Genomic DNA, 22,664 nt, shown 5'->3' with positions numbered 1-22,664 from the left:
ACACGCACCCCAATTTTGTTTGTCTCTTTCTTAGAATGAATAAATTGGGATTCACATTAAAGGTGCTGATGGGGTTGGAATCTGGGCCCCAGAAAGGAAAAACCCTGGACTTTCCCACATGGCCAAATCTCTGGTGTTCCTCTGAGGCTATAATCCCATCAACTGGCCTTTCACTGTGGCTACACCCAATCTCCCCTCCATTGTTTTACCTCCCTATGGCCCCTGGCCATTTCCCACCCTTAATCCTAGCTAGGCTCCATTCTCCCTTGGCCACAGGTCCAGGTCCTAGGAGTTCTGTTCACCCCAGCTTACTAGCCACTCCCATCCAGATCTCCTTAGACCCCTCCTCCAGTCACCCCAAACTACTTGGCCACCCCTCGATCCCTCCCACAGTCTTTCTGTATATAAGCTCCATTAAGATGCGCTGATTCTTAGAATCTAGCCAATAGCCCATAGATGCTCAGATTCCTTAACAGTCTAGCTAATATGGCAAATCTTCAATAAACCTTGTTTTTAGCTGCAAGAAGGCTTGGGTTGAATTCTTTCGGGCAGGACCCGGGTATCGTGATTTGGGGATTCCAGGACCCCTGACCTGAACCCCTAAACCACATCAGTGCCATGACTCAGATATGGACTTGTATTCTGGAGGTTTGCTTTCACCCCAACAGTGCTGGGGCTTGGCACCTACAGGGTTTTTTCCCTGAAGTCCTAGCTCTGAAGGTTGGGTAAGTTTTATCCTGAAAATCCTTGCTTCTTATCCATAGGACCTCCCATTTTTAGGTTGCAGCCCATTTTCTTTTTTCTCCAAGTGGCTCTGGGGTCCAGGACCTTAAAAAAAAAGTCTCCTCTGACAGATATCCTCTCTAATTGGCTAGAAGTAAGCCAGAGTAAATTGGCATGTAATAACTCTAAATTTTGACCAGTAAATTGTATTGTAATCTGAATTGGTTGAAGGCTAAATTGGTTTATCTTAAAAAGCCTAAAAAGCCAACAAGAAAATTAGATTAGTATACACTTTGTCTTGTCAAGTTGTTTCTGTCTATGTGTATGTTTGTACAATATTTCATGTTTGTGCTAAAAGATTTAAAATGCAGCCACAAAAACAAACAAACAAAACTTCTAAGGTCTGTAATTAGAGAGAGAACATTGGAAAAGAATTTCCACCTTAGGCTTTCAGTGGGAGATTAAAATTCTTTTGTTTTTGGAGGGGTGCCCAACACTGGCCAAGTTGGGATACCAGAATAAAGTAAGATAATGAATAATGGAATCAAAAAGCTGGGAGAGATTCTCCCAGAAGTTAGTGGAAGGTACAATCAGAGCAGCAAGAAGCCTTTACTGATAAGGTTTTTGAGCATAGAGAGGGAAAAGCTAAGGGTTTGAATTCGGGTTTAATCAGATCCAAAGCTAAAGTTTACACTTTATGTTTAAATTAAATCTAGAAAAGTGTCTTTGCATCCCCTCTTGCCAATATATCTGACATCAAGGCAATGTGTTTAAAACTGCAAAAATAAGAGTTTTTCTGTCTTTTAAGCATTAACATTATAAAAGTGTTTGTGAGGGGTGTGGGGAAAATACATCTCTCTTGATTTATAAATTGTTAGGTGTTAACTCTTTCCAGATTCTAACAGGTGAAGCAGGACCAATAGTGGGGTGAGTTTAATTTTCTTTTAATTTGGAATGTAAAGGAAAGAGGAGATAGTCTGATTAATGGGTTTGAAAATTTAGGAAAGAGGAATAAAGATTTAAGCAACGGGTAGAGAAAAAATGGTTTGGGAATTGAAGGGGTTGGGGTGGTCCAAAGCAAGCCCATGTGCTCTAATCTCACCCTCCAATCCTTGGATGTTTGTTCTGAGTGCCTTTGTGTCAGCTTCAGATGGTTTAAGCAAGTTGAGAAAGGTGTAAGGAAGTTTGATTTTGTTTCAAGTAGAAGGATTGCAAATGAAAATTTTGTAGCTTGATTTGAAAACCAAAAGAGTTACAAAGGGTTAGAAGACCACTTGCCTTTCAGGATAAACCTGTAGGAAGGCCTTATTAAATCTAACCTCACATAAATATTGGCTATGACAAAGATATTGGTTATTGTGATTTGAGATTATTATTAAGATGTTTCCCTGGACTGTTCAATTAATTATTAAGCTTTGGAGGTTTCTGCCTGGGGGAAACTGACTACATCCTGTCAGCAATGATTTAAATTCCTCAGGTCTCTTTGCCTGGGTCAAACTCTTAGCTAACCTAATAATTACAGGTGATTTTAAACTGTTTCTAAAACTTATATGCATCAACCTGAAACTCCCAGGAGGATGAAATATTTAGGGTAGCTTTTTTTTTTTTTAATCTGATAAACCTCAAAAATGGAGACTGGACTTGAGCTCTCTTAAGGAAGTAGAAAAAAAGGGGGAGGGCGGTATTCAGAGCTGGGAATATACAACCATGTGTCTTTTTTTTAAGGGAATATATAAATTTGTGGATAATATTTCCTTTTAAAGGGCAAAGAGTATTGGACTTTAAAAATTTTTTTAAATGTTTATCATTAGCGATTATAAATTCATGTTTTATTTGATTTAAGTCTTTACCTCAGCTTACTGTTCTATAAAGGGATAATAGTGGAACCCACTTCCCAGGGATGTTGTGAGGATCACATAATTTTACAATGACTAGCATATGCTAGACACGACATTATTATTATGTCTCTAATTAAATGTAATTGTTAAAAAACCAAAAATAATAAGACCAATAATTTCTATGTATGATAATCTGAAAATACAATTGATATAATCTGAAGCTTATTATTTGTGTTATTACTGTATTTCTCAATTTTTAATCTGGATTTTGTCACATATGAGTTGGGCCTTTTAAAAAAAAGGATGTAAAAAAATTTTTTTTGAAAACTTAACATTTAATGGAGTATATTTGGTTATAAACAAATAATAATCATAATACTGATATTTACTACGAGAGCAGATTTTTCATTTGAAATCTTGGCTATTATGAAAATATATAAGGTGGTTTCAGGTTGTAGTTTCAACATATTGATGATGAGATGTATGATTCTCTGTGCAAGGTGATTTAGAAATGACCCGGTTACTGGCAAGGTGATTTAAAATTGTGTTAAGATCAATCGTGTAGGAGAGTGAACGCAAGAAAGAGGATCTCTACAAGAAGACAGTCTGTTGGACACTGCTTGAACAGTGTTCAGATCAGAAAACTTCACCAGATGATGTCCCGATAACCTGACAGCTTAAATGGACTGGTTATTGTTACTTTTTCCCTTTGGGTCTCTGTATCTCTACTTACTAAGTAAGGGGACTGCCCCCTTTGAATTTGTCAATGCAATCCATCAATTTCTCCCTCCCCTCTCCCATGTTGTTACAAGTACCCAAAACCCTTTGATGAAGTGTTGACCATATCAGTTAGTGATTCATTGAGGAGGCTATACCCCCCATTAGAATCAGATGGGGGAATGTGAAAAATGATTTCTCTTGGTAATCTATGTCTTGGAGATTCAGAGCTCCACCCCTCAGCCTTCTGCTTAAAAGTTCTTCAGAAGGACATCACTGATAATGAGATTGCATTGAATTTTTTTTTTTTTTAGGCAATTGGGGTTAAATGACTTGCCCAGGGTCACACACAGCTAGTAAGTGTCAAGTGTTTGGTCTGAGGCCTATTTGAACTCAGGTCCTCCTCACTTCAGGACCAGTGCTCTATCCACTGCATCACCTAGCTGCCCCTGAATCTTCTTATGCTGGTCAAATCTAACCCAAAACTTAATTGATTTTATCCTACTGAGGCTTGGGTGGAGACAGATCCCAAACAGATGGAGGTCTGGAATGATGGTGGGTTGATATGAATATAATGCTGTACCCCCAAAATCCCTTTTGAGCCAGTTCTGAACTGGCCCACTTAGGGGGGCCCAGTTTTGGACTGAACTCCCATGCAATCCACATCAAGCCAGCTTGACAGAAATTAAGCTGTGGACACCCCCCCCAATTTTGTTTGTCTCTTTCTTAGAAGAAATAAATTGGGGTTCACACCTTCCAACAAGGACTGATGTCACTCCCTCACCTCTGGACAGAGAAATTATCTCTATACCAGACCACTTCCAGCCATATCAGACCACTCCTAGCTATAGGCTATCTTCCAGCCTTGGGCTATGCAGACAAAAGAATCTGTCTCCACCCATGCTTGAGTAGAACACAATGGGTTTCCCAATCTGGCTGGCCAAGATAAGAAGAGTCAATGCAATCTCATCATCATTAATGTCCTTCTGAAGAAAAACTGAACTTAAAGTGAGAACTTTGGAAGAAGGGGACTGGGGGAAAGCTCTGAATCTCTAAGATATTAGTTATTAATAATCATTTTTCACATTCCTCCATCTGATTCTAATGAGAGGCATAGCCTCCTCAATGAATCACTAAGTGATATGGCCAACACCTCATCAAGGGTTTGACATGTTGACAAAACCAAAGGGGGCAGTCCCCTTAAGTAAGTAGACCTTACAGATAAAAGATGCAAAGGGAAAAAGTAAACAGTGAATAAAATTGTTCATTTAAGGCTCAGAAGTCTCATCTCATACTCAGACATCTGGTTCTTGGGACACCATCTGATGAAGTTCTCTGGTGTGGGTATGGTCAAAGCGGTGTCCAGCTACTGTCTTCTTAGACTTAGGTCACTTGTAGAGATCCTCATTCTTTGTGAAAAAATCTCCTACAAAATTGGTCTTAACACAATTTTAAATTACTTTGCCAATAATCAGGTCAAATAATGAAAGTTAACTCAATCCTTATGTCTCTATCATTATAAAAGAACTTTGGAACCCTTCAGACCATGGAGCTCACATTTTTAGGACAGTCAATTGTGATGTCGATATATCTAAGAAACTCAAATAAAAATAGAAAATTAGAACCCAGTTTTTATACTTCACATTATTCATTCCCCCATTAGGAGGATGAGATTCCACTAAAGAATTAATAACAGAATACTTTTTATAAGAAGATGGACTCCAATACACAAATGAATTCATTTAACAGTTGCCTGATTAACTACAATTGTAACAAAAGGTTCAGGGATGATATACATAAATACATTGCGTAATCAATTTTAAAACAGTGCATATCAAGTAAGTTATTTACAATAAAACATTTCCAACTTCTAGCCATGTTCAAATAAATAACCCGTAATTAAAGTGGATGTTTCTTTTACGGCATTTACAAGAGAGACCACAAGCCATTCTTCTTCTAAGATAACTAATTGTAACAGAACTGAGACAGTTATGATATTAACTTAATAACAGAATCATATCCTGGTTTCACAAGACTTTGACCAAATTAACCACATACCATTATGAAGAATTAAAGGACCCTGACTTGTACAGGAACATATAACTAGCAATAGATGTCCAGGCTAAATACTTAACTGGCTAGTTGTTGGAATATAGAAAAGTCTAAAATTCTAGGCCAAATAGCTCAAATCTTATACTTGGCTCTTACTATAGCAACTCAGATATGCTCCAGTATTAACTCATAAGATAAAGATTTAATATTGTGTTCATATCGATCATCTGAAATGATTACAGAAATTTGCCATAAAAGAATAGGGATGTAACTGTACAGTAAGGGAATAATACTTCCCTAACTTCATGTCAATTCCAGGCAAAAGTTACGTAGATGGCCAATTGCATTGAGCCAGGCTTAAAGTCAGCCAAGTGAGATATTTTTCATTCCATGTGTCATATTGGGTAAACTGAGTCAGGAGAATCCTACCTCAAGTCATGCAAATAGTCATTCTCTCAGCCTTTCTTATGAGAACACCCTCTGAAAATCCCACAAGATTGCTGGCATCATGGATCTTTGGCTCAGTAGCATTCCTTGATGATCATACCTGGAGTTAGACTCAGAATAACATCAGTTGATAGTCCCATAAGGTCTTGAATAGCAAGTTCCAATAATCAGAGTTCAGTTTAACAAGGATCACACGTCTGACTATAACCCCACACTGCTAACAATAAGGGATTCACCACAGAAAAATACTACTGCTCTCAGAATCCCTTTAAAGAATGAGAACATCTGTAAGGTGAGTCTTAAGTAGTTTGCATACATTTTTACACTGGTACTAATTCCAGATTAAATGACAAACATAAGTAAAATCAGATTTCCCATTGAGATAACACAAGATGGCTCATAAGGTACTACTCTTCACTAATATAACTCTCTGTACTGAAAACCTATTCCTTAAAACAAAAACAAAAGAGGCTCCTGACTTTAACCTCACAACTTAATAGATCTACATCTTTGTTTCTTGAGCTTGTTTACTCTTCTCTAATTATACTCAATCTGAAAGAACAACATACTTCAGAAATTGAATCGTATACATGATAAGTTCAAACACTAATAATTCTAACTCTTGCTTAGGTCATGGAATGACTATAAATTCAGATCAAAACAGCAAGATCTTTCCCACTTAGAGCTCATTACAGTAATTCAGATGCTTTCATATTAATCACTGGCCTTAGATCTCTAATGTTGCTTCCATTGAGCTGCTGACTCTGACTCTTTTTTCTCTGAAAACACCCATTTAAGGCTGGTCCAAGGGCACAACAAATCTAGGAACGAAACTTGAAAATTCATAGTAGGTTTGGACATGATTGTTATCAATATCAAATTATTATCACAATAAATTAGCTTGCAGGGGCAGCTAGGTGGCGCAGTAGATAGAGCAGCAGCCCTGGATTCAGGAGGACCTGAGTTCAAATCTAGCCTCAGACACATAACACTTACTAGCTGTGTGACCCTGGGCAAGTCACTTAGCTCCATTGCCTAACCCAAAAAAAAAAAAAAATTAGTTTGCAAATAAAAATTTAGTAGGCCTTCTAAAAATCACACAAAAGATTTTTTACAAAACATTTCTTTGTAAAAGTATTTTCCTTTTTTACAAACAGCTTAAAATTTATTCTGATGTTAAGAGGAATAATCACTGAACTTCTATAAAGTAAATTAGTTGGAAACCTCTAAAATGATAGATCTCTCTCTCAATCTTAAAGCAAAAAAAAAATCTTTAAAATTGGAATTTATCAAGACTAAGTTGGTAAAAAATATCTTTTAAGCAACATAAATAAATCTCCAAAGTAATAAACTAAATTTGTACTTACCACAAAATTTGCTAGTTACCCAAATTCTCTAGTCAAAAAGGTGTTTGTAATGGGGAGAAGATTCAGTTTTTATAAGCCAAGAAAAACATACCCAATTAAATGGGCCTTATCACAATAACAAAATTTACCAGGCCTTTAAAAATTTCCTCAACATATCCCTAGAAATCAAGAAAATAATTACATTCTGTAATCTCACATAGATAGTAAATGTGGTAGTTCACAAGTGAATGTGGTAGTTCACAAACCTGCTAATTAACATATATATGAAGCAGACTTGAAAATCATACCCCTATTTTGTGCAAATATTCCCATTTACTCAGTAGGAATTCTGCAACACAGGAAACTCTTGCACAGGGTTGATAAGAATATTTTACAAGGTTTTTTCTTTGTATAATTACCTTTGTAAATACTTGATTAAAACAATAACTCCAAATAACTTAGTTAACAATTTCATAATTTTCATAAGAGATAGCCAAATAATTTTAGGTGAAACTTCCTTTCAAATACAGACAAAACTTGGAAGTTTGTGATTTCTTAAATTTTAGTACTTCAGAATATTACAACACATAGTCAGCAGGGCTAATAGAATGACCTATAACCCATTCATTCCCTCTCTTTTTTTTTTTTTTGACAGTACAGTTCTTAATCTAACAACATCTAGGTTTTAAGAAATTGCTTTTATAACAACATAGGTGAATATAATTGTTTACCAAATTACACAGTATAAGAAAACTTAGAAATATAACCATAAATAATATCATGTATTTAAAACTTGAAACAAAATCAATTAATTACCAATCAGGTGACCTTAATTTAGTTGGATATACTTCCAAATTACCTTAACAGAAAATAATTCATCACATCACCACTGGCATTTATGATGATCATATCTAAAAACCCATATAAAGTTACCAAGTATGAAGCAATTACATCTAATTAAAGATTCAAATCAAATGTAAATGTAAAGCACTTTACAATCACCCAATCCTCACAACAATCTGGGAGGTGAGTTCTATTATTATCCTCTTACAGATAAACTGAGGAACTTTCTCGGGGCCATACAACTAGTAAATTTCTTAATGCCAAATAACAAATCTTTTTGTGTTAGGTTGTAATTTCCATAATAATCCTGATAGGGAGAGCACTCTCAGACCCTGTTCTTATTTCCTTTATAACAGATTTTGACTTAAAATCAAATCAATTTATATTGATTTGATATGATAAAATGAAATATTGATTTGATATGATAAAATCATATCAGTTATATTAAATATACTAAATTACATCATATATTAAATATATTATATATTAAATTATATGTGGATAACCACAAATGGTAACATTTTAATTTTTAAAGCCTAATACTCTTAGCACCACTCTGGTGCAGACCCTCATCACCTCACCCCAGGACTAATGCAATAGGCTGCGGTGGGTCTGCCTGCATCGTCTTTCCACACTCCAATACATCCTCCATTTAGCCACCACTGTGATTTTCCTGAACTGTGGGTCCAATCATGTCATCACTGTACCCTTCAACACCCACTTCAAATAAATTCCAATGGCTCCCTTTTATCTCTAGGATTAGATCTTGTTTGGCTTTTAAAGCCCTTTATAACCAGGTCCCTTCCATCTTCTTACCCTTTCCTCCTTTCCACATAAGCTCTAATCTAGCCACACTAGCCTTTTTGCTGTCCCTCAAAGGACAAAGTCTCTTGATTATTTCAGAGATCCCTGACCTTTCCCAAAAATTTACTCCACCTAGACCATCTTATCTAGGTGGAGTTGTTGCCTCACCCAACTAGAAAACCTTACAAAGAATTTAATCTAAGGTGAATTCCAGCCCAACTGTTCCACTCAGGCAGATTTTGGCAAGGGGGTAGATTTTTTGTCTAGATTGCCCAAGGCTGGTCAAAGTCACAGTCCCCCCGAGACCCTCATCAGAATAGATCCACCTCTCATTATAATATTCATTCTCTCTCATTATTTGTTAACCAATCAGAGTAGATTGCCACTCTCAGGAACACCCACTCTTCCAAGGGCATATAAGCATTAAATGGGTTCCATGAAGGGGTCTTTGGCATTTCAGAGTGTCACTGACCCCTTTTATTAATTATATGCTAGCATGATTAATAAAGTGATTAATTACCCAGAAACTATGTCTCTCAGACTTTTTATATTTCACAACTCTACACCTTATCACTGGTTATCTCCCTTGTGTAGAATGCTCTCCTCCTTCCTCACCTCCACCTCCTGGCTTCCCTTCAAGATTTAGTTCAAATTCTACCTTTGGAAAGAGGCCTTTCCTCATGTCCCCCTCTCCCTTTTCTCCCCATCTAGTGCCTTCCCTCTGAGATCACCTTCATTTATCTTGTATGTATATTCTACCTGTTTGCATATTGCCTTACCCATTGAGGTGGGAGCTCTTTGAGGTCAGAACAGTGGGTTTACCTTTCTTTGTGTCCCCAGAATTTAGCACATAGAAGCTTAATAAATCTTTGTTGACTGTCTCTTCTACTCCTTCCATAAAGACAGGAGACTGTCTCTGGTCTAAACTCTACCTGCCTTAGCCCACTGCTTTGTACACAATAGTCAGTGATTGAATGTTCTTTTCATTCTCTTACCTCTTTCATTTAGTAGCCAGAGGCAAGCCATTTACTTTATCTGGGCCTCTGTTAAATCTTCAGTAACACAAGAAGTTGGACTAGAGAATTTCTGAGGTCCAGCATGCAATCTTCAACAAAGTTATACCATTTAGATTTAGGATTTTACTGTATTACACCTTCCTCTCCAGTGTTCTGGTCCCAGCCATCATTCAGAGACACAAAAGGATTTATCAGGGTATTGTGTGTGTGTGTGTGGGGGGGGGGGGTTATCATTGGCCCAGGTGCCTCTTCCTCCAACTCAGAGTCTGGAATTGGGCTAGGCTTTCAAGGGGCACTATTCTCCTAGCCTTTTCACATTATGGTTCATATAGTTTATAATCTAGGAACACCTCTCTCCTTCCCCCTCCTCCACACTTTTCACTTTACACATTAACTAGAGGCAGCTGGATGGACAGCAGAATCTAAGCCTGGAGTCAGAAAGGTCCTAGTTTAAATTTGCCTTCAGACACTGTCTGTGTGACCCTGGTCAATTTACTTAATGTTTGCCTCTGTTCTTTCAACTATAAATGGGTATAACAGCACCTACTTCCCAGGGTTATTCTGAAGATCAAATGAGGTAATATTTATTTAAAAAAAGTTCTTAGCACAGCCCTAGCCCATAATAGGTACATACACATGCCTATCCCCTTCCCTTAAGTGCTCTAGTGTAGTCTCTGTCCCTGTCCCACTCCCAAATTCCTGAACTTGTTATTTTTGGAACCCAATTTTAGAACTTCCATTCTTTCATATTAAATTCGTAGTATTAGATTTGGCCAATCATCCCAAACTTGAAAGATCTTTTTGGATCCTGCCATTTTTTTTTTATACCTTATCTATCACTCATGTCCCAGAGGTATTAACATCTGGCTGGTATAGTCATCTCTTACCCCAGTTACTGGAGCCCTCCCTCAAATTATTTTGTGCTTACTTAACATGTATACATATGGTTTATGCCCACAGAATGTCCGCTGTATTTGTCTCCCCAGTGGCTGACATTCCCTTCCACTAGTGCTCTGTGATCGAGAAGCATATTGGCCTTTTTACTGCTCCTTCCATCGGAACATTCTATCTCCTGACTCAAAATTATCTCCCGATTCTGCACCTTTGCAATGGCTCTTCCCCAAGCCCGGTATGCTTTGCCCCCTCTACTCCTGGCTTTCCTGCCCTTCAAGACTCAGCTCAAATCCCACCTTCTGCAGGAGGCCCTTCCTGGTCCTCCCTACTTCTAGTCCCTTCCCTGAGACTACCTTTAATTTACACAGTATATATCTTGTAACAGATAATTTTTGGCTTGATGTGTCCCCATTAGAATGTAAGCTTCTTAAAGGAAAGAGGCCATATTGTTGCTTTTCTTTGTATCCCAAGCGCCTTACACAGTGCCTGGTCACATAGGAAAGGACTTAATTAATGTTTCTTGACTGACTGACTGACTGACAGAGCAGGCACTTAAGTAAGGCTGTCAGATTGAACTGGATACCACATTATAAAATCAACTAGTATTTCTATAGATGGTCCTTCAAGGCTGACCCAATACAATTGGGGGGGCGGGGGGGGGGAGAAGCAGGCATTGTCAGAATGGCCTCTCATTTTTTCAGACGGTCAATTATCGTATGATCCTAGATCGAGAGTTTTAAGGGACCGTGGAGGGCACCCAGACCAACTGCCTCATTTTACAGGTGAGGAAACTGAGGATCAGAGAGACAAAGCGACTTGTCCGAGGTCACATAACTACAAGAGTCAAAGAGGCTGGATTTTAAACCAAACCCCATCCTCTGCCCTCGAGCCAATGGTCTTTAAAGCCAGGACCGTGGGCAGCTAATCTGCACTCGAAGTCCGCGCCCCCTAGAAGACGGTCCGTGGGCGGAGCCCCAGGGACCGGAAGCTAGAAGCTGCTGCGGCGCAGGGGCCGCTAGGAAATGTAGTCTGGGCTGGAAGGGGCGCAGCAGCTGGAGTGAGAGAACGTTATTTCCAATCCCAGCCTTGCCACCACTTAGCTGGGTGGCCTCCAACAAGTCCTTCTGCTTCTTTGGGCTTCACTCTTCTCCTCTGTAAAACGAAGGGGTTGGACTAGATGGCTTCTGATGGCCTTCCACCGTGGCCCCGTCGGTATCAGAAAGGGCCGAAAACCGGAAGTGAGGGCCGCCGGAAAGCAGAGATAGAAGCAGGAAGTAGTAAGGGCCGCCGGGAGGTGTAGTCGGGGTAGGTTAGAAGAGGCTGCAACAAGCATGGCGGGACTGGAGCTGCTGTCGGATCAGGGTTACCGCGTGGACGGGCGGCGGGCTGGAGAGCTGCGCAAGATCCAAGCACGGATGGGCGTCTTCGCGCAAGCCGATGGTTCGGCCTACATCGAACAAGGCAACACTAAGGCGCTGGCCGTGGTCTACGGACCCCACGAGGTGCGAGGCGACCTCAGAATGCTTGTCGGGAGGGAGAAGAGGGCAGTAACCTCTCGGGGCCCCGGGCCAATCGCAGCCTTCCTTGAAAAGGAGCTCCCTCTTCATTGGGAAAGGGGCGTGACCTCATGGGGTCCCGGACCAATCGCAACCTTCCTTGAGAAAGCCGGGAGGTTGCAACGGGAGCAGGAGGAAGGTGTGGTGCTTTAGGGGAGAAAACTGTGGGATGGAGAACTGAGGCTGCGGGATTTTATAATGACGTAATTTCTAAATCTGATCTCCACCCCCACCCCCTCACCCACACTCACCTTAGGCTGCTGCGCCCTGGTCTGAGTGTCCGGGAGCTGGCACTGTATTGGTCTTATCTCCCTGCCCCACTAATACGCTCCCGAGACCAGAGAAAGCCTGCGGGCATTTATTAAGCGCTTATTGTGTTCTAGGCACCATGCTAAGTGCAAGGAATACAAAGAAAGGCAAAACACAAAACAAGACCAAAAAGCCAAAAAATAACAGATTCTACCTTCAAGGGGCTTACATTCTGATGGGCAGGACAACATGTAAATAACCGCAACCTAGATACTAGAGTAGAAGTAGGGAACTGGAAGGAGCTAATGTTGGAGGTTAGTTGGAGGTGTAGGGAACAGACCACTCTAATGGTGAGGGGCGAGTGCAAAATAGACCCTTGCAGCTGCATCCTAATGTGAGCGGAGAGGAATCTCGTGTAAGAAGGCTAGAAAAGCAGGAAGGGGCCAAGTTGTAAAGGGCTTCAAATGCCAAAAGGAGAACTTTCTATCAGATCCTGGGTTCCTTCAAGATTCAGCTCAAGTTCTACATTCTCTTTGGACAGGTTCCCCCACCCTAGGCATCCCTTTCCTTTTCCCTGTCTCCCAACCCAGCACCTTTCCTCTGAAATTACCTCCCTTATATACTGTGTATATCTTGTGTGAACATAGTTGTTTGCACATTGTGTACACCATTAGACTGTGAGGTCAGAGAGGGACCAGGTGTATGCAAAGTGGATGGCATATAGTAAACATTTAATTAGTGCTTATTAACTGATCCCGGAGGGCCACTGAAGCACATTGAGCAGAAAGTTAACATGGTCAAATCTATGCTTTGGAAAGTCTCCCCTTTTGAGAAAGAAAGTTTTTTTAATAGTCCTCATGTTGCAGTTTAGGGGTTTAGAGGTGCTGGAACCCCAAAATCACAACACACAAATCCTGCTGGAAAGATTTCAATCCAAGCCTTCTTTCAGCCAAAGACAAGGTTTATTAGAACATCAGTCATATTGGGCAGATTCTTAAGAAATCTGAACATTACTGATCTATTGGCTAGATTTTAAGAATCTGAGCCAGCTCTCAGTCATTAATATAAAAAAAAACAAATTAAAACAGCTGTAAGGTTTCACTCATCAAATTGGCTAGATTTTAAGAATATAAGCATCTTAATGGAGACAAGATGGACCTTATATACAGGAAGACTATGGGAGGGATCAAGGAGTAACTAAGTAGTTTATTTTTTTTTTAGGGGTTTTTTTTTTTTGTGTTTGTTTTGGCTCGGCAGTGAGGTTAAGTGACTTGCCCAGGGTCACACAGCTAGTAAGTGTTATGTTCTGAGGATTTGAACTCAGATCCTCCTGAATCCAGGGCTAGTACTCTATCCACTGCACCACCTAGCTGCCCCTAAGTAGTTTATGAGGTGATAGAACTCCAAGGGTGGCCAAGGGAAAATGGAACCTAGATAGGATTAAGGGTGGGAAGTGGCCCAGGGACATGGGATTATAGCCTCAAACTAGCTAGAGATTTGGCCCTGTGGGAGAGTCCAGGGTTTTTCCTTTTGGGGGTCTGGATCCCATCCTCATCACTCATACTACTTACCTCCCTTGGAAGCCATGAGGACAAGCACAATAGAAATGAGAGCTGTATAATTGTTATATATGCCATTGGGCTGAACCTGTGATTTCCTTGATATATGGGACTCCCAGCAAGGAATCTGTTATCAATGCAAATCTAAGCCTGCTCTGCTCCTTACAGTACATGCTGCCAGTGATTTTCCTTAAGGGCAAATCTGACTACTCAGTAAGTTTCAGGCAGCTAGGTAACACAGTGGATAGAGTTCTGAACCTGGACTCAGGAACACCCGACACTAGCTGTGTGACCCTGGGAAAGTTACCCTCATTTTCCTTAGCTGTAAATTGGGGATCACAATAATACTATACCTACTTCCCAGGGTTGTCGTAAGGATTAAATGAGGTAATATTTGTAAAAAAGCACTTAGTGTTGTCCCTGGCACGTAGTAGGCACTATTTATGGTTGTAGTTTAGTTGTGTCTGACTCTTCATGACTCCATTTGGGGTTTTCTTGGCAGAGACACTGGAGTGGTTTGCCATTTCTGAGAACAGCTCTTTTTACTGATGAGGAAACTGAGGCCAGCAGGGTTAAGTGACATGCCCAGGGTCACACAGCTAAGAAGTGTCTGAGCCTGTATTTGAACTCCAGTCTTCCAGACCCCAGGCCTGGCACTCTACTCCACTTTGCCCCCTAGCTGTCCCACACAGCCCCCATCTCCCTTCCCTCTGCTTTTGATCTAGGCGACCCCCATGCCTTAAATGACTCTCTTCCCACCTCCACCCCCAAAATGTCCAACTCCCTTCAAGACTTGGCTCAAGCAGCATCTTTTCCTTGAAACCTTTCCTGATCCCCCTCACTACTGTATTCTGCATATGCTTAGATTCACTTGTTACCTCCCCATAGAATATAAGTGCAGGGGCTGTTCTGTTCTTTGTCTTTATATGCCTAGCTCTTAAAGTCAACCCAGGCAAGTCTTAAGTGCCTGGTAAATGACTGCTAATTGATTAGAGTTGTTCTGGGGTGTGGTGACTTTAAGGGTCTTGCCCTGGTCAATCAGTCAGCCAATAAACATTAACCTCTAGAAGGGTTTAATTGCCTAGAAGACAATTGACCAAAAATTTTGCTTGGTCTTTCAAGGTATTCTTAAATTCCTGTTTTTCTCATATAATCACCTACAATGTGCCAGAGACTATACTAAGCATTAAGGATACAAAGAAAGGTAAAAGACCAGACAACATGCAAACAATTATGTACAAACAACATGTAAATGTAAATTAGATTTAGTCTGTAGAGGGAAGGCGCTAGCATTAAAGGAGATTGGAAAAAGGTTTTTTGTAGAAGGTAAAGCATTAGCTGAGTCTTCAAAGAAGTCAAGAGGTCCCAGAGCAAGTATATGTGGGAGATGGTATTTGATCTCAGGTCTTCTTCACTTTGAGGAATCGGGTGGAAATTTCCCAGCGCTGTCCTCTGGAAAAAGCGGGGGGAATGAAATCAGAACTGTCGATTGAACTTCACTCTCACCATCTGGTCTCATCTCCAGTCTACACCTCCTGTGTGTCTATACCTGCCACGTGTCTGCTTACATATTGGCCTTCCCCTTCTGGACTCCCAGAATTTAGGCAGAAGTTCCTTCCTCAAGGCTACCGTAACCTGAAAACAGGAACAATCTGGCCCAAAGATTATCTTTCATCCCAGGAAGTGTGTGTGTGTGTGTGTGTGTGTGTGTGTGTGTGTGTGTGTGTGTGCGCGCGCGCGCGCGCATGCGCGCACAAGAGTGCATTCATGTGTTTACACACACCATAGGAATGGGGGATAATATAAGAGATATAATAATTATCCCCCACTCCCTGACAAATTTAGACCCTTTTGACCTCAGAAGACAAGCTCTGCTCTCCCTCCCTGGAGGGAATCATTCTATGGAACTCATGGCCCTAGATTAGCCCATCTTCTCAGCCCCTATTCTAGCCCCTTTATGTAAACAGGAGCAGAAGGGGAAAAGGAGGAAGAGAACCCATTGTAGAAGGGTGTAATGAGGAATCTCTGGTGCTTCCTCATTCCCTTGGAAAACAACTAGAGGATGAGAATTGTGGAATTAATTCCATGAAGGGCAGGAATAAGGTTAATCAAGGAGAATTCCCTGGGTGTTGATAAGCCCAGGATCTATGAGGTGACAGGTCATGTATTGAAGTGAATATGGGTATTAATGAAAGGAGAAGATCATTGATGGGGTAGAGGAGTCTTGAATGTTGAAATAAAGACTTTAGGATGATCCCAGTGTGTCAGGAGTTAGAGTATCATAAGAATACAGAATGTTGGACCTAGAAGGGACCTTAAAGGTTATTTCCCTTCACCTCTTCACTTAAAAAAATGAGGAATCCTTCCCAGAAAGCTTAAGGAACTTGCTAAAAGTCACATAAGTTAGTAGGCTTTCTGTTAAAACCTGGGTCTCCTTATTCCTTGGGACTTTTCTACTGTAATGTGTTGACTTTGTCACCCATCTGGCTAGGAACCTACTCTCCAGGACTCGGTAGAAGGCAGGCTGGGGGCGGGGGATGACCCCCACCGCTCCTACGTAATACATTCCTATGTCTCCCCTATTTTCCTAGATGCGGGGCTCTCGATCAAGAGCATTGCCAGACCGAGCACTGGTTAACTGCCAGTATAGCATGGCCACCTTCAGCACTGGGGAACGAAAACGACGGCCACATGGGGACCGAAAGGCCTGCGAAATGGGACTCCAGCTGAGGCAGACCTTCGAGGCCGCCATCCTGACCCAGCTCTACCCTCGCTCCCAAATCGACATCTATGTCCAGGTAAAGGTGCAGATTTATATTGGGAGAATAGGTTGGAAGTAGTGGACCTTTGGGTTAAATAAGGCAGGGTAGTATAAATCAGGTAGATATTTAGGAAGGCCTCAGTCTTCTTGAGATAACCCTGAGTCAGCAGACGTGGTTTCTAGTTCCACTTCTGTGGTTTCTAGTTCCACTTCTGACTCTCCAAACCTTGGACAAGTTCCCTCTTTTTTTAAGCCTCAGTTTACTTATCTGTCAGATAGCGATGATAATGTCCTCCCATCTCCTTCACAGGGCTCCTTTGAGGATGAAACAAGTAAATCCTGTGAAAGTAGTTAGCGTAACAGAGCATCAGAACCAGGACATGGGACAGAAGAGGAAAGGGAGTCCAGAGATGGCGATGGCTTGCCCACGGTCCCGTACGCAGTTTAGTGGTAGAGCTCGACTTGACCCTGGGTCTCCTAACCCTTTGCTAGACATGGTCCCTGCCCCCATGAAGCTCAGTGGGCTCTTTCTCCTCTACTGCCAGGAGGCTCTAGCTACTGGAGAGGATACCACAGCCTCACTGCATTGTGCATACCATCAGTGAGCCCAGACACTCTTATCAGGAATAGATGCAGCATCAGAGGAGTAGACATCGCCCTTGCTATGGTGGGGCTCCCTGGATAGAGTCTGGAAGTATTATTCTCACAGATAACCATGGTATGAGATGGGATGTGACCAGGGTTGTTTGTGTTAAAAGTGTCCTTCGGGGTCTCAGATGGTGGCACTCACATCCTGTTCAAGATGAAGCGGGGATCAGGGAAAACTTCCTGGAGGAAGTGACATCTAAACTGAGCCTAGAAGGATAGACAGGATTTCTAAATAAGATGGAGAGGATAGATTGGAGCCAATTTGGGGAAGGGGTGGGAAGTGGGGAGGGTGGAAAGGAAGGTGTGGGATCAATAAGTCATTGAATCAGCAAGCATTTATTAAGAGGTTATGTGTTAGGTACAGTACCAGGGGCTAGAAAATTAGAGAAAAATGAAACAGTCCCTGCCTTTAAGGAGCTTCCATTCTGTTGGGGTAAATGTTTCCACAGATAGGTACAAACAAAATAAATATAGGTGATTTTGGAGGGAAGACGCTGTTAGCTGGGGCGGGGGGTTAGGAAAGGATTCAGGATATGTCCAGGGAACATGTATAGAGGGTGACTCCAATGGACAAGGGGATAGGCTCCCTTCGATGCCTTGGATCAGGTACTCTGGGATTCATTTTCTTTCCTTTTAAAATGAAGGGGTTAAATCAAAAAGACCCTTCCACTTCTAAATCTTTTGCCATGTGACCTTAGGTGCTACAGGCAGATGGTGGTAATTATGCAGCTTGTGTGAATGCAGCCACATTAGCCGTGTTGGACGCAGGGATCCCGATGAGAGATTTTGTGTGTGCCTGTTCGGCCGGCTTCGTGGATGGCACAGCCCTGGCTGACCTGAGCCACGTGGAAGAGGCAGCAGGTGGACCGCAGGTGGCTCTGGCCCTGCTCCCTGCTTCCGGCCAGCTTGCCCTGCTAGAGATGGATGCCCGGCTCCATGAAGACCACCTGCAGCAGGTACTAGAAGTGGCTTCCCAGGCTGCCCGAGATGTTCATGCCTTATTGGACCGAGTGGTCAGGCAGCATGTCCGAGAGGCTGCCCTGCTCCTCGGAGACTGACCCTGACCCTGCAATAAAGTCTTTCCGTCGTTCCCTATGAGGCCAATAGCTCCGTTGCCTTCACTCTGCATTTCTGTCATCACAAGATCCTTTCCTCCACAGGGTCAACAGTCCTTCCTCCCTTCAGGGATGGTTGTTTGAGACCCAATAGGACAGATAGGCTCCACACATGGGAAGCCCCCTAGGGGTAGCAGTGCTTATTAGAGCCATGTTTGAGATATATGCATGGCCTTTCAATTTAATAAGTGTAGGAAGGTTTATAGGGGTCAATGAAGCTTAAAAAGTGTCACCCCTTAGCCTACCACTTGACTTGTTGCTGTATTTAATTTGATCACACCCAGTGCTAAAGCAATCCAGGAGCATGAGTGAATAATTTCTTACTAATTCATAAAATGTATATCTCATTAATTAGCTCTTGTTCCTACCCAGTTCATTGAATGTTAATTACTCATTGAACTGGAGAAACCTTCTTTCCCAGTAGTAATTATTCATTTTTCTATATACTGAACAAGTATTAAAATTACTGAATTCACATAAGTCTTTAACTAAAACAACAACTAATAGAAACATTTACAGTATTTCGGCTCTAGGAAGATTCATAGCCAGGATCACCTCAAACCCTCTATATAAAAGTAAATGACTCATTCAGTTCCAGAAATATAGTGTCAACATTCAGTTCACTCTAGATACTGGAAGAATTTTCTTCCTATTTCTCTTCAAAATAAGAGCTAGATTCATTCATTCTCTCAGGAAATAAGCTAGAATCATCCTTTTTCTTTGCCTTCTATTCAGTAATCTTTCTAGACTACACTGTGTTTGCTTGCTTCTTCGTGATTCTTTACAGAGTTCTCTGTTTCTTTAGAACACAAAGTTTAAAATATTCTAACAAGAAAGAAATTTCTCTTCATATTCTTCCTCTTTGACTTCTCCACAGATTTCTTTATAGAGCAAAGATAAGATATATTTCCTGACTCTGTTAGGAGAAGCACCTCACAGAAAGATGTTTTTCAACAGATCTACCATCTGCTAGCACAAACTGATTTTTCTCAATATTCCTTTTGGCCTTTAAAGATATAGTAACACTGTAGACGCTGAGGGAGAAACAAGTGAAAATGGGTGTTAAGTATTAATTAATGTATTTACTATATGCTCAGAACAGGGCATATAAAGATGAAAATCAGTGCAATCCCTACCTTTAGAGAGCTTATGGTCTAATGGGGGGAGGGGGGAATATGACACATACACAAATAAGTATGATATAAGTGCTAAGAGAAGTATAAGGGAAAAATGTATACAAGGGCCTTTGAGAAACTTGAGATTTTCAGCCAAGAGGGCTTCCTGAATAATGGCAAACCACTTACTTCCCACATACCTAGTCTAGCAAAAACCTGAAATTCACATAAGACTGAATAATGATCAAGAAATCCAGTGAAAAACTGCTGTAAGTGACTTCCCACCCGAGAACTACACAAACAGACAAAAACAGAAGCCTGTTGGCACTAGGAAAAGCCCCCTCTCACACAGGTGCACAAAAGCCCCAGCTTAGTATAGCCTTCCACTCTCCCAGAGACAGTGAGAGATATAATGCTCTCTGCCCAAAGGTAGGAAGAACAAAGTTCCCCTTCATCTCTTTCCCCTTTCCCAAGAAAGGCCCAGGGAGTGATAGTGACTACAGCAGCACAGCAGTGCTCAGAGCAGGACAGCACAGGCCTCCAAAGGCTCTGAGCCTGTAGCATTCTTGTCCTGAGATAATCACGTAGGACCCTGAAGACCCATTACTCTGAAATTCGAAGATCCAAGGAGGGCCCAGCCACAGAAGGTGGAGTTCAGTGGAGGAACCCAGGAGACCTAAAATGAACCCAACACCACAAGGCAAACCATTCCACCTCATAGCATGAGGCAGAACCCATCCCTGGCACAGAGCTTCAATTCAAGAACTAAAGCTGGAGAGACAAGTAAATCAAAGAAAACACCATCAATACAAAAAATTATAGATCATGGGATCCCAAAAAGGAACAAGTAACTTCATAACCAGGGCAAGAAGGATGTAAATGAAAATATATATCCCACAAAGATTATATAGATACATAAAAGAGATAAAAAATTAAAAGCTCTGGAGAAAAAAAATTAGAAGAATGAATAGCTTAGAAGAAAAAGTGGTGAACTTTACCTAAATAATGGCATTCCAGAAAACTAGAACAGAACAAATAAAACAATGATTCCATATGACAGCAACAAATAATAGAACAAAATCAAAAGATTGAAAGAATAAAAGGAAATATAAGATCTATCAAAAACAACTGACACATGGGGAAAAGGTCAAGGAGAGATGCATGAAGAATCATTGGATTCCCTGAAAACCATGATTTTTTTTTAAAATCCCCACTATATTTCAAGAAATCTTAAATGAAAAATGCCCAGATCTGTTAGAAGAAGAGGGTAAAATGAAGATAGAAAGATTCCACTGATCACCTCCAGAAAGGAATCCCAAAAGGAAAAGTCCCAGGAATATCATAACCAAAATCTAGAGCTTTTACATCAAAGGAAAAATATAGCAAGCATCCGTGAAAAAAGAGTTCAAGTAACAAGGAACCACAGTCAGGATCACACAAGATCTGGCAACTTTTTACTGAAAATGAGAGGAGATCTTGGAAGATGATACTCCAGAAAGCAAAAGATAGGAGCTTAAAACCAAGGATAATTTGCTCTGCAAAACTGAGCATAATCATAGGGGGTGAAGGGAGTGGGGAGGGGAATGGGAAGTGGACCACTGATGAAATAGAGTACTTTCAAGAATCTTTGAGAAAAACCCCAGAGCTGAGAAGGAATTCTGAAATACAAAAGTCCAAGAAAACCTAGGAAGGTAAATTTATGTGAGCAATTGGAAGAGGCTGTTTGATGATGTAGTGCTAACATTCTAATAAAGAAGAAACAAGAGCCCCTTCAGAACCTTTATGTCTTTAAAGGATTTTGAGGGGATTTAAGGGAAAAAAAATCCTGAGGGGTGGATTGGTTCTGTTCTGTGAGTTTACAAAGGGGAAAGAAAAAGAAAGGTAAAAAGGAATATACTAATAGAGAAAGGAGGAATAAGGGAGTGGAATTTGTTATTTCTCCTAATTGGGGTGAATGAGAAGAAAGAATATACAAAGAGAAGGAGGGAAGGAGGAGCAAGCATCAAATAAACCTCACTTATCTGAAGCAGACAAAACAGGATTGAACACATGTCCTGTACATACAATATTTGGTGTACAAATATATCAAACTCAACAGGGAAAAAAATAAGGATAGGGAGAAATGCTTAAAAGGGAGGATAAAGTCATGGAGGGAATAGCTAGCTGTGAGCAAAAAAAACTTCCAATTCTTGAAAAGGGTGGGGGGAAGGAAACTAAAAGGGGAAATAAAAGACAAAGAAGTAGACTCTTAAGGGGGTGCCTTAGATTGCCTCTGGGGCAGTTGAGGCATAGGTGAAAAAGTTTATTTGAATGTAATGGAATACAATTGTACTGTGTAATATGAAAAGAGAAAATTTCAGAGGTTCCTGGGTAGTATGAAACTGATGTGGAGGGAAGTGGAAAAAAAAAAACAAACATAAATTTATTTTTAAAAAAAAAGCAACTGTAAAGAAAAAAAAATTTGAAAGACTTAAGAATTCTGATCAATACCATGACCAACCATGACTCTAGAGGACCTATGATGAAACATGATCTGCCCTCTGACAGAGATGTGATGGACACAAGGTACAAAAAAGAGACATGTGTTTTTGGACATGGCCACAATGTGGGTTCGTTTTGCTTGGCCATACTTATTACAAGGAGTAATAATAATGGTTTTCATTTGTAGGATGGAGTTAAAGATTAGCAATAGTGATGCCAAATTAAAAGAGCCATTGAAACTTTTTTTTTTAAATACACAGAAGGGAACAAAAGGAAGCATGGACAAGAGGACAGTTTTGAAAATATTGTGAAATTTATTGTATGCCCTTTATTTTTTCAAGGCAAGCTGGATGAAATGGATATTAGTATTTTCATATTTAATACTTATTTCATGTTATACTGTGTATATGGGAATGCTTTTTTGGTGTTTAGATTCATAAAAAAATAAAAATTATTTTTTAAAAAACAGCTGAATAATAAATTGGTAAAAAATATGTGGT

The 22,664-nt window shown here is 40.6% G+C and overlaps 1 protein-coding gene across 1 annotated transcript; it reads left to right on the top strand.

Annotated features, from left to right (window-relative positions):
• Window positions 1-11,699: 11,699 nt before the first annotated feature.
• Window positions 11,700-22,143, top strand: EXOSC4 (exosome component 4). Its single transcript, XM_027857591.1, has 3 exons — window positions 11,700-12,182; window positions 16,636-16,842; window positions 18,152-22,143. Exons 1-3 carry the CDS (start codon window positions 12,012-12,014, stop codon window positions 18,509-18,511), a joined length of 738 nt encoding a protein of 245 aa, XP_027713392.1. The 5' UTR covers window positions 11,700-12,011; the 3' UTR covers window positions 18,512-22,143.
• Window positions 22,144-22,664: the final 521 nt, after the last annotated feature.

Source organism: Vombatus ursinus, unplaced genomic scaffold, assembly GCF_900497805.2.
Source record: "Vombatus ursinus unplaced genomic scaffold, bare-nosed wombat genome assembly UNPS02012319.1, whole genome shotgun sequence".
Taxonomy (NCBI): domain Eukaryota; kingdom Metazoa; phylum Chordata; class Mammalia; order Diprotodontia; family Vombatidae; genus Vombatus; species Vombatus ursinus.
The sequence above is the reverse complement of the archived record's forward strand: the minus strand, read 5'-3'. Positions and strand labels throughout refer to the sequence as shown.

Coding starts and splice junctions, on each gene's coding strand:
- EXOSC4 (XM_027857591.1), top strand. CDS start 12,012: ATGGCGGGACTGGAGCTGCTGTCGGATCAGGGTTACCGCGTGGACGGG. Junction 12,183..16,635: donor TGGTCTACGGACCCCACGAG/GTGCGAGGCGAC, acceptor CTATTTTCCTAG/ATGCGGGGCTCTCGATCAAG. Junction 16,843..18,151: donor AAATCGACATCTATGTCCAG/GTAAAGGTGCAG, acceptor ATGTGACCTTAG/GTGCTACAGGCAGATGGTGG.